A 15,997-nucleotide genomic window follows, 5' to 3' on the forward strand; every position below is an offset into this window, starting at 1 on the left:
AGCCCTCTTCAGCTCCCTCAAGGCAAGACAGGTCCTTCTGCTGCCAGTGAAGCTTCAAATCCCTTACCTTGTTTAGTCATCTATTGTAGTTTTCATAAACCATGTGTGTTGCCACTTCTCTTCATTGTCTTTTGTCATTCTTTGAAAAAATAAACTCTTCCCCCCCCACAAAACCAGAAAAAAATCTTTTATTAACAACATTTAAGAACAAAAATAATTTTTTTGGAACTAGATGACCTCTCAAAAATAATGCAGTGTCAAATACTGGCTAGCCAAGCAGGCAAGAGACACCCTGACTGCGTTGGCTGCATCATGACTGCCCACTGCCTCCATGCAATGCTGATGTGAGCACCCTTCCCCTTCAAACCCACAGAAACAGCCTCCTGAGATTTTTCTCCTGGGCAAATCCCTGAAGCTGACCTTAGGCCCAGGAGTCCAGGACCATTTTCTCCCCATTTCCTACCCTGCCAGAAGTTAACAGTGTACCGAGAAGTACATTGGTGATTTTCTTTACTATACAGATCAGGCATGGAAGAACCTTTAGGTGCAATAAAAGCTAAGTTAGTTTTGAGACACAGATCAGGGCTGCTTCAAGAGAAGATCTTCGTCTCCACACTAAACTCCCAGTGGCTGATTCCTGCTGGAGCCCCATACACCAAAACTGTGGTGACCTCAACACTGAACTCAGTGGCAGTACTGCTAGAAGCAGTCTCACGTAGGGCACCAAGGCACTTACCTCTGCCAGCAGCTTGACATAGGGCAGATTCAGAGAGAGGGTTGGTCTCTACAACACCTTCATATCAACAGTGACCAGTAGCATGTCCCACCCACGCTGCCAATAGGTGCTGTGGCATGGCTTGTGGAGCCTGTGGCTTTACTTTCATTGCTGGAAGATGGGAACAACCCAGGGCTCACAACTCTCTCTTCAGGATCTTCCACCAGGATGTGTCCTCCCCATCCAAGTTTTCACAGGGAGGGTGTTGAGTCCTCCTGTGACAGCAACTGGCACTCTGACCACCCTTCCCATAGACAGCAGATTTTGTGGCCTCAGGATAATTATCTGGCTAGGTCAATGGAGACAGACTGGCCAAATGGGGAGGGAAGCTCCAAAAAGAACCAGCAGATAAAGGACTTCTTGGTTGTTGAACTGATGTTCGTAAGATACTCCACGTAAGGCAGTGAAGTACCACAACACAGAAGATTTTGTTTGGTTCTTCCTGACCTACACATCCAATAAAGAGTGACAAAGAGTCTGGTCACCATCTTCCATGGGAAAATAATTGATAAGTAAGAAATTAATTCCTCAAAGTAACTTTGAAAGCCACAAACAAACTGTCTAAGATGATTTCTTTCTAAAAAATGACTCTTAGTGTGGAACACTTGCAAGTCCCCTTGATGTCAGTGGGAGTTCTGCACTTACCACTGGAGCCAGGATTTCACTGTTTGTAAAATGGATTAAGAAGAATAAAAAAAGTATACAGAATATTAATTAACTGATCATTTAGAAAATCACAGTAAGTTTTTCTCATCAGTATGCATTAACTGCAAGAATTATAACCAACCTGATGGTAAAACAAAGAACATTTATGTAATTCTCTGACTAATTTCCCCCTGCACATGCAAATAAAAATCAATTAAAAGCTACTACAATAGTAACAGATATCTAACCAACAAATGTCAAAGGCTGTCAACTAATCTTATCACATTAGTTTTGGAAACCTTTTACATAACTTGCATAATTTAAATATTTACAAAATATAAACTTTCTTGTCTTATCAAAAATAGGTCTTTGCATATTTAAACAACAGAAATCCTTTCACATGATGCTTTTTAAGCCAGGCATTAAATCATTGCATAAAAATAAACAACGTTTTACAGATGTAAAATAAAATAGAGCCGACGTATGGAGGGGGAGAAAATGTTATCAATAACAGTTTAAATATTTTAGTAGTGTAAGCCAATCTATAAATTACATGGGGCATTGAACTTAGGATGGAACCTAATGAAAAGTTCTAGCTGATGCTTCTATAAGAAAAAGCAATGTTTTAAAAAATTTTTCACTTTATGGCAGATTTCTTTGGGCTGAATCTCGTATGGTTGATTGTGAAAATGATGGTAAACCACCAGCAAGATGGCTGAACATGGCAGGTTATTGCATACAGTCCAACAGTGAGGTGACGACTGGCTGACTCACAAATTGTGTGTTCAGATACTGAGGAAATGCCTGCGAAGGATTTTATTTCCTTCAAACACCAAACTGCATTTATGTCCTTCCTCAGGCCTGTCCTTTGTGCATTTAAAAGACTACCTATAAAAAAATCCCAAGGTTGCTATTTGGTGCACCGTTCACTTTCATCAAGCTGTGCTCCAGCACCTCTACTCTGAACACAGCTTGCTCCATGCCAATGGACCCTTCTCTTCCACCCAGGCAGTGCCCAGCTCTCTGCAGTCATGCATGTTCCTCAGTACCAGACACTTTTCTACATATTATGCAGAAGACAGCTTTCCGAACGGTTGCAAAGCAAATGCTTCATGGTCAACAGCAGACCATTTCCCCTATCTTTGTCTTTTTTTTCTAAAGTCTGCAGAAATGAACCATCTAGTGGATCCATCTAGTCCCAGTTTTAAAAATACAGACATAGGGATTATATCTGACGTGTCTTACACGCCCTCTTAACTCTTCCGTCTCTGGCTAACAGATCTTGAGTTTTCTCCACTGTACCTACCATCCACATGGATCTTCAGGACGTTGTGGCTATTAAAGACTTGGAAAGTTTAGCGTCTGTCCCTGCTCATGGAGTTACATGTTCAAACGTGTCATCAGGTGCCCTTTTTTGTTGTTTTAGCTCTCCCTGTGTGCAGGCTGCTGTTCACTCAGTTGCTCTTTCATATGCCAAATGCTTGGACTACATGTCTTTTGCCAATACCCGTTCCCCCTGAGGTTGATCCCACTGCAATCCCACATGGTAAGAGTAATTACTGCCTTGTTGTGTGTACAAAACAGTGTGGGATGGTTTGGCCTTGTTTTCTGTACTTCATCTTATTTGCAGGTGTGTACGTCAGTCATGGTCTCACACCTCCGGCAGCGCACGTAGCAGCACCAGACAAACTTGCACTCACACCTTTCCACGTGCCTGACGACATGGGTGTTGTACCCACGCCCACAGCAGAGGAGGTTGCAGCCATCGGGTCCCTCCGAGGTGCGGTTACATTCCCTTCCCTGAGTCCCAGGGATCCCCAATTTTTGGTCTTCGACACAGTAATTGGGTGATTTGTTCACATACAGCAGGTCTTCTTTCCCAATTGGTATTTTTCGCTGGCTTTTCTCTTTCCTGCGTAGCTTTTTTTTCAGTCTGTCTGATATCTGTATGCTGTTTTCATACTTATCTTTTAAAAACCGGCCAATCTTTTCAAAGGAGGACATTGTTTTCCAACAAGTTTTCACAGCACAGGACCCAGAAACACCGTGACAACGGCAATCCACTGACATCAGCTTTGCTACAGCCTGAAAGCAAAGGGAGAATGACATTTGGATGCGGTCTTTCATTCATTAGGAATACTGCCTGACATCAGCAACACAGAGGTCTTGAAGTATTTAATGTTACAGGTGTCATTGCCGTTTCAGTGATGGGAAAGCCAGAGCACAAGCGGATACGTGCTAGGAATCCAACTCCAGAAGTGCAGTGCATTTGCACTTTGCAAAGGCAATAAGGTAGCAATATCGAATCACAATAATGAAAGCTTGTATTTCTGGCTGGCTTTTCATTCCAGAGGATCCTAAATACCTGAAATGGCACATCCTGTGTCGCTCCTCCCACTGCTGGAATGCAAACAGCCCTTGTGGGGAATAGCAGGAGGGGAAGCATGGACAGGGCAGGTAATGGCACCGTTCCTACTTTGGAAGGTATTTACTGGGCAGGTCTATGCCATCTTTTGAGGGTGCCTGGTGGCTACCATCAATATCACTAAACATTCACAACACAGTCTGTAACTAAGGCCACGGGAATGGCTTGAGGTTGCACAACAGTGTCTCCGCGACCAGCATGGCTCAGCATCTGAAGCAGTGCAGCGCATGGCCTGGAGGCACCTGGGGGCAGACCTGTGTTGGAAGAGCAGGAGGATGCCCACATGTCTGAGCAACACAGAAAGTCTATCAAAGGAGCCACTATAGCTCAGCAGAGGTGTCTTCAACTCAGGTATTCTGGAGTAAATCTCAGGTGGTTCCCACTTACAGGATCAAGCCCTGTTCTTGTAATTTAGGCATACTAGTACTATCATGGGTTTCCAACATTTCCAGTTGCATAACGGCTCTATTTAACACAATTTGATAGTTGCACTCGCATTACTTCTATAACTTTCAATGTTTTAGCAAAATTTCCACTGTTATTACCAACATTAAAATACCCTTAGGTGTGTTACTTTTCTATGCCCATGCAGATGCAAGCACTGGGCTGAACAATCACTGTCTGACAAACAATGGGAATCTGCAGCCTGTGTTGAGCTTTTGCAACACTCAAGAATTTTGGCTCCATTTATAAGAGACCAAGCCTTAAAGAACTGGAATCTGTAAACAAGCAGTAACTTTATCTGGGACTGCAATTCAAATACACAGCAGACAATCAATATAATACTTTCGTCTGGGAATATCTAACAGTTATAGTACAAAATTATACAATTAGACTTGTGACACATCTCACATTATAGTTTTGAAAAGTGCACAGAAAAATATTCACATGCACAGAAACAGCAAAAGGACAAGGTATCATAATTCTGGGGTTTTTTTGTTTTTTGTTTTACCTTTCTGTTTTACCTCTGGAGCCATCCTGTAGACTCATACAAGCCATTGGTTAATGGTGTGGAAAGCCCATGCTAGTGTCTTCCATTTTACTAAGCTTTTCCCTCATATTTAATTTCCACAATAAAGGCAGTTGGGAAACGTAACAGAAAGAGTGAATTTTAATTGAATTCATAGTAAGTTTCTCTTTAAACTTCTCATGCAGCAAGGTCAATACAGATTCGAATTATTCATCTGTGAAGAAACCACTATTTTCCACAAAGTGGGGAAGACAAAAAAAATCCAACTTCATGCTGTTTATTAAAATTCACACTAAACATTCACTTACCCCATACCCCCCAAAAATATTAACTATTGCCAATCTATGACTTTCTCAAACTGTCTTAGGGAACTAAAAACAGAAAATAAATCTAACACCCTCAGATGGTTTTCTCTGAGAAAGTAGTTTAATTTGTGCCTGTTAAGCCCTGATTCTGCAGTACCCTGAAATCCTGCTGAGCCCTACTGACCCTATGCATGACTAGAAATAAACTCAAGTCCCAGACTGGTTATTTGCAGCTCAGGCAGCACAAATGCCATCCTCAAAGTTTCAGAGCTAGTCAAGGCACGGAGCAGATAAAATGAGCTGTTTCTACCCCATGTGTTAAACTGGGACTTTTCATCATGGTAAATGCGGTCACTGAGTCCAACATGGTTAAATCCATTGATTTCAGTGGGAGTTGAGGCCTCCTGGCACATTCTGCCCCAAAGATGTTGACACAAGCCTCAGTTGGTATTTGCATATAACTCTACAAACATTATTAAAAATACACATGACCAAAGTGTTTGCTTGGAGTCACATCTTTGGTTAATGAACAGGACCTATTTGTTGGTAGAGGTTACTACAGAAGCCAAACAAGCAAAGCATTCAAAGAACCATTAGCAAGAAAGAGCAGGTGTATGCCCTGACCTAGAACAGCCATTAGCTTTTGCACACTAAACCTGATGAAGTGATGCACCAATACAGGAGATATTTCCAGGTGCTGTGGATTGCTTTTGGGATTGGAGACTTTTTCCCTATCCTAGAAGAAAGAGGAATATTGCAACAAGCAGACCCTCACCCCACAGCACACACAGACTCTTTCAGTGGCAAATCAACTGGCAGTAATTCTTGTAGATACTTCTTCTCTCCTTCACAGGCTAGTTTCTGTTTAATAGACAGACATGCCCTTGTGCTCCTATCTCCAGGATCTATCAATAAGGAAATCACTGGGTAGTCAGAATATGCATCATTAAGACATAACATTGATTGAGGCAGATGGGAATTTGAGATCCAAGGACAGAAAGTCTTTGTTAGAATACAGATGACCTAATAAAATGTCAAGGGAAAGAGAAACACGATATCACAAGATAAATTTTACACACAATTTACAAACAGAAGGGATTTAATAGTATTTTCCGATTTCTAATGATTAGTTATTTGTATTATATCAAGTAACTAGAATCTCAAAGTAGTTTTAAACCACATCGTGCTATAAGATTTATAAGGTTACAGATGTAATCCTTGCTTTCACTGCAGTGTGACAGGGTACTAAATAGGGAAGAAACAACAGGGGAAAAATACACAGTTTGGCTTGGGGAAAGAAGCGTATTTCCAAGTCTGCTAGAATCAGGCATAGTAAAATCGGCATGAGGCAGAAGGATCCAGAAATTGTCAGGGGAAGCATTGGATGTGTCTGCTAGGTGCTAAGGGTGAGTTACTTCCATGTGGGCAAGTAGCCCAGCAGATGACACCCAGAGTCTTTCTGTGAGGATAAATTAATGAAAACTAAAGGGAGACAGAGTTTCTAAACAGCAGAAACTGATGCTGGAGTCTCAGACTTTTATAAAAACATAAAATGCAGCATATATTAGCAGTGTATGGAAGATCAGATCAATGCAAGAATTACAAATGTGGCTGAGTGTGGAAGCACTGAGAACATCCATAGCAGTTACAAACATTTGTGTTTTTATTCTGTGTTGCTCAGGATTCTTACATGAAGCTTTGATACAGTCTATTGTAGAATGATTTACGGTGTCATCACAAGTGTGCATGACCCTGGGCTATTGCTTCCCAGCTGCTAGGATGGGCAAGTTTTCTGGCTGGACTCCAACATATTTTGGGTTGCCTCTATTGCCAGTACAGGGAGCTGACGTCTTGCTTTGCCTGATCACAAAACATGCCGCTGGATTTCAGGCTGCCATGTGAACTTTAATGAACAAACTTGCATAGTTGAACATCTGGCAAAATTTAAGAACTAGGAATCTTCTCTTGCTGTTTCCTTGCAAACAAACTTAGGGGGTGCCTTTAGAGCCAACACAGCCTTCTGGTGGGATGTGATTAGTGGATGAGCTGGATCCACGAGCATTGCGTTCAGCCACAAGCCCACCTGAGCCGTTCCTCTTGCCCGTATCGCCACTCGCTGCCCTCAGCCCTGATAGTACTAGCACAAGAGCACAGGGTTAAGTGATGAACTGGATACAGTGTTGAACACTGATCTGTGTTAAAAATTAACCTGAAAAAAATAATTTTTAAACTGACTTCCTTTCACTGATCCAATGCAATTAATGGAGGGAGCAGCATGGGGTGGGAATGTGTGGCTAGAACAGGTAGATGGGCAGAAAACACAGATTGGTCTGTAGCTAAGGAGAATGTCAGTGGAATCACAGGTTTTATACCCCTTAATGCCAATTAATGCTTAATAACACCAAGCTAAGTTCTCTGTCTGCAGGCACCGTTCTCAGCTGTGAGAGAGGAGCTGCCAGTACTGATTTGGCAATGGGAACTGATGTCTGTAATCACACAGCCTAATCCAAGCCACTGGGAGAAGAGAGCAAGACTATTCACAAAGACAAACACACGTCCTACTGGAGGTACAGCACTTAAGAACAGTTGCAGGCTGTTGGTGGGTCCCTTACCAACCCACAAGTGTCAGTAAAAATAAACTCTCTGATGAGCCAACCTGTCTCAATGTGAGAACACAAGTCCTGCAGATCAAATAAATTTCCGCAAGTGCAAAACTGAGCAGAAATTCTTCCAGCAGTGAAAGAATACTATTAAAGTAATACTCAACCCATAGTGCCTGACTCCCCTCATCCTTTAATTTAAGGAGCAGAGGTACCGAACTCACATATGCACATCTAGGTGTACTGAACATTACAATGGTAAAAGATGATGAACGTTTATCTTGTGGCAGAATAAGGAATGAAATCTGGATCTTCTGAGGTTCAAGTTAGCATCCTAAACAGTGGACAACTCAGTCAAAGGTTCCTTACTATTTTAAAATGTAAAAACTTGGATTTAACTATAAGATGTAATGTAAAACAGCGTTTTGTATGGAAATGGGAAAGGAACAAGAGAATTTTGCACATATCAGTTCCACTCACAACCCCAAACAAACACAGAAGTTTTGTCCCTGGAAGACTGCTGTTGCAAGACACAGAACCAGGAACATGATAGTATTTATTACAAAAGGTCATAAGGTACCAAAATATGTTGCAAAACATCCTTCTTGTAAGCCCCAAAACATGAAGATCAACATTTTCCAACAAATTAAGGATTTTGAAACTGCAAAAATCAAGAGTTCTGCTAAACTTTACTTCAGCTAATATCGCTGCTAGAAATCCCAAGTACCAACAATAAACATTCTCTTTCACTCTGGACAGTGGTCAAAATATTTGCTTTATCCTACAGTTTGCCACTAAGTTACAAAATATTTATGCATGGAAGCTGACTAAATACTCTGCATATTTTCTTCCAAGATAATGAACAAATACACCATTAATACAAAATCAGTAAAATAAGGATCTTCCGGCCTTTCAGGCTTGCAGTGGATGGGTTTTTTTAAAAAAAAACAGTAAAGCGTCTTGGAAAAGGAATGAGCATATGTATCGTGTGCACCAAATGAGCCTGTGACTGTACTTTGAGAGCCTTGTTGGAGAGTTCAGTATTGTGAAAAGCCTGAAATCCTGAAAGGTCCTCAGGACCTGACGGATCCTTTGGGCTGGATTCTACCACATCCCCAGAGACTGACATCCAAGTCTAAAACTCCGCTTTGATGAAGTTATGTATAGTAAGAGGTACCACTCAACATGAATAGTAATAGAAGATACTACAGTTGCATGACATTAAAGATGTAGACTCAGAATTGATTATATTTTCATGCATATAACCAGCATCTAAGATAACTTGGATCCTGTCAAAAATGCTATTCATGGAAAATGAAGACTCACTGAACCACATCCTTCAACCCCTTGTAGCTTTAGCTCACTGTTTGAAAATATGTTATCTTTGACTGAATGCACTCTTCCCCTTTGCCAGTCAGTCCTGTCCCCATGACGTAGATGGCCCAACCGTCTGTGTGACCCCTGTAGATGAGATCAGGGAACTGATCCAACTTTAAAGAAAGCAACCACAAAAGAAAAGTTTCTCTTCTAGGCTCTGTGTGTGTGCTTGTGTGTGTGTGGTTTTTTTTAAAACTGAACGGTTCCTTGGTACAGTTCACAGAGCAAGACCCCAGACAGATGTGCTGGCACACCTGCAGGAGTGAGTGATGGGCACAAGGATGGTGCTGGGAGCCCATAAGCGGTCACTGTCACTGAAGACAAAAGGACAGCAAACTGCTGCTGCTGCTATCATAGAGATAGAGGCAGACAAGAGAACCCGGTATCAGAGACCTGTGTCGCTGCCACCTAAACACAGAAATCACATCTCCGTTTTTCTTTGAAGTTTCTCTGGAGCCTTGCACTCTTCTTCCCTACATTTTGACTCTCACCCTAATCTGAGAAAATAGTACTGTCTAATGACAAATATGAGTATTAAAATAAAAATTCATACCTGGACTGTATATTAAAAATAATGAAATTAAAAGAGTTTATTTTGTGGAGATTATTATCTCCTCCCTTAACTACCTCTCTATACAAATGTGATAAATGACCCTTTGCTCTTTCCCTAAGGAAATAATCACTTCATCTTCTGTTCCTTTTATTAACAACCCCTGCTACACAGTTCCAGCCACCTTTCCTTGGAGATGATTTAGCTGACTGGCATCTAATTAAACTCACAGTAACTGTTCTCAGCATCTACTTAGTTTTAAAGTTTGCTGCTTCTACTTCAGTCCTGAAAAGGGCCTATGTCCCTGAAAGATTTTCTGGTTTTCCAACTACATAAGTAAATTAACTAAAATATAGTACATTGTAAACTGTAAAAATTGGTTTAAATTAAAATAGTTTGCAATGATACCACCATGGCTCTTATGATGGCTTACTATGGCTATTCCCCATCTACGGCTGAGAGGAAAGTTGTTTTCGGTAAAACCCACTGATGCTGCTTCTGGCTACGCAAAATTGCTGAGTTACAATGGAGTCCATCAATATGTGTAGTCAAAACCAGAGGGTATCCATTTCTTTTCTTCAGTTATAGCTGTGTCACTGAACAGAACAGATTTAAAGTACTATGGGGCCAGAGAGAGCCATTAAACACTTACGAAGTCAAAAACTCCAAGTTAAAGCAGAGAAACTAATTTTAAAGCAAGAACCAGATTCCAAGCCTCTGGCATTCCAGATGCAAGCCTGAAGCACTAGATTACAGACTCACATCTCCCTGTTTCTGCCCCCGTTTATCATCCTCTACAGAACAGGACAGGAGGACCCAATGTCACACACACACACATGCACATTGCCTCTGCAGCTGCAGGTTTGAAGTCCTTTGGGCTGAAGAAGAGCTATCCGAAGCCAGCCTCCTCTCACTTCTCTGACAAGTGCCCTAACCAGTGAGCTACTTTATAATAGGGGTGTCATTTCCATCCCATCTTTTAAAAGAAAAGGTTAACTCTCAATTTCCTCTCTGAATGCCTTCTGCTCTCAGACGCGGACCCCAGGCTGTGGATGGGTAATGATGCCTCGTGTCCAGTCTGCCTGCTCGTTCAGGCTTAGAGAGAATTCAAAATGCAGGTCACGATAATAACAGAATAATCAGTGAAAAAACTCCTAATGTATTATGCTGGTAACAAGACCATTTCAGATTTGCTTCAGAATATCAAATATCTATTTGACATTATTCTGATTAGCACTCCACATCTAATTCTTATTTTGTGATTTTGTTTTAACCTGTGAACTTTAGTTGGTTAAGTAGTTAAAATCACCTCTGATTCTGGGTTTGTACACATTTGCTTTGGCAGCGTTAGTGCGGTTCTTGCCATTGGCCCCATCTATACCTGCAGGCAAGGACGGGCCTCCTTTTGTTGATGCCATTTGCCAATAAAACCAAACAAGCAATTGCTGCCATTTCCAAATGCTGACACATACCTGCCTCCCAGCCTCATTGTTGTGCAGGTTCATTGCCGCCAGTCCGCTCCCGCTCTTGCCCGTTATGTTCTTAACGGGCACATCCAGGAACTTTCTGCTGAACGACATTCCGTAGTGGACATCATCGGAGCAGCCACCCCAGTGCCAGCCCTCGCTGGCCGAGCCGCCGTGCCGCAGGTTTGTGTCGCAGGAGCACTCGGTCATGTTTCCTGCGCTGCACGATCGCGTCACCGAATGCACGAGGCCCGCCGACGTCACTGCATATATGAACGCGGTCTCCTTCGTGCCTACGAAGCAAGGCACAGATACGTTACTTCATAACTCCCTTGGATTACCTTCCTGGCGGAGCTGTAGAAACCGATTTTACAAGCCAGACTACTATTAAAAGGAACAGTTACAAGTTTAAAGTCATCACAGCTTGGTCTGTAGAGTTAATTTGTTTAAAGCAGTGGATATTCACATCCAAAAAAGACTTCAGGGCCTCTTCATATGACCATGCTATTAATGGTACTGTTTCTGGCTGCTTGTACCGTGCGATTTTTGGTAACTCCTTTCTAAATCTGGTTGGAACTTTATTTGCCCCAGAAAGTTTCAAACCAATGAAGTTTTAATAAATAAAAAAAGAAATCAAACCCAGAACAAACCACACCCTAACCCCCTTACTCTCCACTCTGCTTTTCACTGTTCATATTGATTTGAAGAAGAAGAAAAGGTTACTTCAGATCTCAGAGGAGGAACTTGAAGCTGTCATGATCCTGGGTTACTTTGGTATAGGGCCAGGACTTACCTCATGCTAAATTTAGCAAACATTGAGGTTGTTCTAACTCACAAAGGTTGCAAACAGCCCCAAGAATCTTAAACCAGGCAGAAATCAGGATGGCACAAGAACATTTAGGCCATGTGCTTTTCCTAGAATAAGCTGGCCATGGGAAAGACAGCAGTATAAAAAGCCTTTAACTGGTCCTATTACATCTCAGAAGAATCACAGAGGGACCTTCCTGGGCCTCTTAAGCCGGTCCCATTCTCTGAGACTTCTGGCATAATGTGGCACGGATCTTTAAACGGTGTTAAGCAAGGTATACTCTCTAAGCAAACCAAAAATCAATGCCTGTCCATTAACTGCAGCTAAAATTTCACTGTACTAATTTTCACTGTTGTAGACACAACTTATTTCCAGTCTCCCAAGTTCCTGTTCATGGGCAGGAAAGTTCCTGTTTGTTTCTCCTGTTTGTATTAGTCTGTGGTGCTGGTACCGTCATAAAATGTTTCCACAGGACATACGAGTGAAGCTTCGTGGGTTAGCAGTGTCACTCATTTACGGGTCTGTAGGAGGAGTCCTTCCCATTGGACAGAAGGACTAAAATACGATACATATGGCTACATATAGTAGGGTAAACTGCTCCCTGTTTTTTTGGGGTTTTTTTTTTTTTTTTTGTCTTTCCCTTTTTGGAATATGCATCACTTTGTATTGCTCATTTTACATTTTCATGGTTAGTATTTGGGTTTTTTTACTGTTGTAGTATAAAATGAAGATTGCACAAACACAAAATGAAGTACTACAATAGAAGTACTACAATACCTAAGTTCACATCCAGGGCTACGCCAAAATCATCGAGCAGAGCGCTCAAAAGAAACTTGCAGGATCAAGACCTTCGATACTGCCATTTGATACAAACAAAATGACCCCATTTCAGTACAAATTTCAGCAATTCCATTATCGGTTCACGCGACGAAAGCAGCTTCGGTCTTGCCGTGCTGAGCAACACCGCCTAACTGAGGACACACGATACGTTTTAAAGTCATTCACGTTGCATTTGGTGCTGTGCGCAGATTTTTACCTGCAATCGAGTGCCCTTTTCGAAATGCTGCGTGTCATTACCCCGCTCATTTAGTAATTATGACATAAGGGGATAAACCCGACAGCGGTCTAAGAATAACAACGTTTCAACACAGTTAAGTGGATCTAGCTAAAGGCGCTGTCATCCACGGCCGTATTAAGCAAAAATTACGATAGGCAACAGCAATTTTGGGAAGACAATGGCAGGTTTTGTCCGCCCGCTGCATTTCGTCTACCTGTGTCAGCCTCCCGGGGCGGACGCGGTATCCGCCCTGCACGCCGGCACCCCTCCGCCCGGCTCCGCGGCGGCACGGCCGCTCCCTCGCCCGCCCCGCCGGGCTCCTCCGGGGCGCGGAGAAGCGGGGCGGCCCCGTCGGGGCGGACACTCACCGCTGCGGAGCTGGTGGCCGAAGGCGGCGGCGGCGGCGGCGGGGGCGGCGGCCCCGCGGCGGGCGGCGGGCGGCGGGCGGCAGTCCCAGCGCTCGTGTCGGAACTGGCTGCGGCACTCCTGGAGGCCCAGCCGCGCTCCCTCCCGGATGGCGGGCACCAGCTCCGGCTTCTGCTTGCACAGCTCCTGCTGCCGGCGGCTCAGCGGCGGGCTGGCGCAGCCCGGCTTCTCCGGCCCGCCGGCGGCGGCGACGCCCAGCCACCTGCAGAAGCAGCCCCCCCGTCAGCGCCGGGCCCCGGCGGACGCGGCGGGGGCCGGGCGCCGCGCAGCCCTCCCTCCCGCGCCCGGCTACTCACATCCAGGTGCCGCCGGCGGCGGCGGGGCAGAGGGCGAGCAGCAGCGCTGCCCGCAGCAGGCACGCTCCGAGGGGGGCCCGGCGCCCCATGGCCGCCGCATCGAGCCCCGCCGCGCCGCCGCTGCCCGCCGCCCGGCGCCCCGGGCGGCAGGGACCGAGGGGGACGCCCGCCAGCGGCGGCCCCCTACGCGGCTCTCGCCTCCTCGGGGGGCAGGGGGCGGCTGGCGGGGGAAGCCCGGGCCGTCGGGGGGCCCTCCCGGGGAGGACGGGCCGGCGGGGCGGGCGGCGGGAGGGTCAGCATTGGGAGCGCTTGAGTCCCTTCAAGGTGAGAAAGTTGGCTTCGACGTTTTCCCCCGGCTGCGTCCCCGGCTCTGCCTCCCCCGGCCGCGCATTGGCCGCCCGGGGGCCGGGGCGGGCCGGGGCGGGCCGGGGCGCGGCGGGGGCGCGGGGGCTGCGCGCCGCTGCGCTGTGCCCGGGCCGGGCCCGAGGGAGCCGCTCGCCAGCCCCTCGCCAGCCCCTCGCCCGCCCCTCGCCCGCCCCTCGCCAGCCCCTCGCCCGCCCCTCGCCCTGCTGCCCCTTTCCTCGGGGGTCTGAAGCGCCTGCGAGGGGGGCTGGCGGGGGGGCCGGGCGCGACAGAGCGGGGCTGCCGGCAGAGGAACCTGTAGGTCTGCAGGGATTTCCTCCGCAGGGAGAAGAGAAGGCACCAAATACTGACGTTAATAAATCGCAACATTCCCCACACGTCTTACTCAAATTTCCCAACGCTTCGGCAACTGAAGCCAGAAGCCGGCTCCAGAGACAGCCTTAGTATTTGTTAGGACAGCGTCTGTCCACTCCTGGTAACTCCAGTGACAGACCCTTATCAGCTACTACCTTAATAATTTTTAGTTTCTCATTTTGCACATTAAAAGCCAATGGGTCAGCTAGCACCTGATAAAGAGCTGCTGTTGGCACTCTGGACTTTCAAGTCCTCTTTGATCACAATATATCGCTGCTTCCTTCTGTGGACGTGAAACACCTGCACTAAAAATAACCTGGCTAAAATGGCAACTCTGGAAAGGCTTTGATTTGACACAGTCGTAAATTAGCAGAATAGCTCTTGTTGACTGACAATAGCTCTAAGTGAAGAGCACAATAAATCATCTCAAATGACAGATGTACATTTTTAAGAGTACAACATGTAGAGAAATAATCACATAAATGTGGCATGCCCCCTGTCTTTGTCCCCACGGATATGCTGAGATATTTTAAGAGCACAGGCTGTGGTACATTTAGATCTATAAAATTATGCCTCCTTCCTACTTTGTGCTCATTTGCCTGCTCTTAAAGGGTCTCCAAAGCACCACCAGCTCTGGGGAGATGCCGTATGACCCCAGGAGCTACTTAAACCCTCCGATATGCTTGTTTTCTCTGTTCTGAATTGTTGTCTGGAGAACATCTGCTTGTGGTTGTGGAGGAACCGAGTCCGGAGTGAGGGAAACGGATGGAAGACCATACTGGAACACAGGGAACTGGCCATGAAACAGGCCTGAACCAGCCAAAACTGTGTGGGCTGTGTCAGAGAATTATCCAATTATTCCAGGACACATGGTTCGCTTTATCCTCATTGCTGCTCCCTGGCTCCACCTACTAAAGTTAATTCAAAGCCCTGGTCTAACAGCCACGTATTTGTTATGTGTTTCTTGATCTGCTATATGCATTTACCATCCACTTTTAAATGATTGTTTCCTGCCAGTTCTTTTAACAGGGTTCTTCCCTGTGTTTTGTTTGGTTTTGCTTTTAGTCCTCAATTCTTGTATGTGAATTTTTCTCTAGAAGCTGCAGAATCTTATGTGCTAGTAACAGTGTAAGATCAAAATTAGAAAAAAGTTTATTTCAAAACTTCCAATCCTATTTGTAGCATATATTTTATATGATTCCATAAACAAATTACCTCTTTGTAGGTTTCCATATGCTGGGATCTGATTTTTTCTACAATAACCATTAAGTAGTTAGGAAAAACCTTTAATCATATATACTCGTGTAAAGTGAAACAGTTGCAACTTGGAGGGATGATGCTAAAAAAAAAAAAAAAAAATTGTAAGGGACTTCTTGAGATCATCCAGTTCAATCTCTAGCAGTGACTGGAAGCAAACCACATTTTTCCATGACCATCTGATTTAAAGAAGTTTGGATTACTATGTGTTTGTGTCCTAATCCCCCATCTGCCTCTCTTCCAATCTGTTTCCCTTACAGCCGCTCCCCCATTGCCCACGGCCCCTGCACCTCCTCTCTGGCTGCTGCAGCCTGGTTCCCCCC

General features: G+C 44.8%; 1 protein-coding gene across 1 annotated transcript; it reads right to left on the reverse strand.

Annotated features, from left to right (window-relative positions):
- Positions 1–3,040: 3,040 nt before the first annotated feature.
- WNT16 (Wnt family member 16) lies at positions 3,041–13,789 on the reverse strand. Its single transcript, XM_075723044.1, has 4 exons — positions 13,701–13,789; positions 13,347–13,606; positions 11,120–11,406; positions 3,041–3,505 (listed from the first exon to the last, which is right to left on the reverse strand). The coding sequence occupies exons 1-4, from the start codon at positions 13,787–13,789 to the stop codon at positions 3,041–3,043; spliced, it is 1,101 nt and encodes a 366-aa protein (XP_075579159.1).
- Positions 13,790–15,997: the final 2,208 nt, after the last annotated feature.

This window comes from Pelecanus crispus, chromosome 1, assembly GCF_030463565.1.
Source record: "Pelecanus crispus isolate bPelCri1 chromosome 1, bPelCri1.pri, whole genome shotgun sequence".
Taxonomy (NCBI): Eukaryota; Metazoa; Chordata; class Aves; order Pelecaniformes; family Pelecanidae; genus Pelecanus; species Pelecanus crispus.

Coding starts and splice junctions, on each gene's coding strand:
- WNT16 (XM_075723044.1), bottom strand. CDS start 13,789: ATGGGGCGCCGGGCCCCCCTCGGAGCGTGCCTGCTGCGGGCAGCGCTG. Junction 13,607..13,700: donor GCCGCCGGCGGCACCTGGAT/GTGAGTAGCCGG, acceptor CTGCTTCTGCAG/GTGGCTGGGCGTCGCCGCCG. Junction 11,407..13,346: donor CGGCCACCAGCTCCGCAGCG/GTGAGTGTCCGC, acceptor CTTGCTTCGTAG/GCACGAAGGAGACCGCGTTC.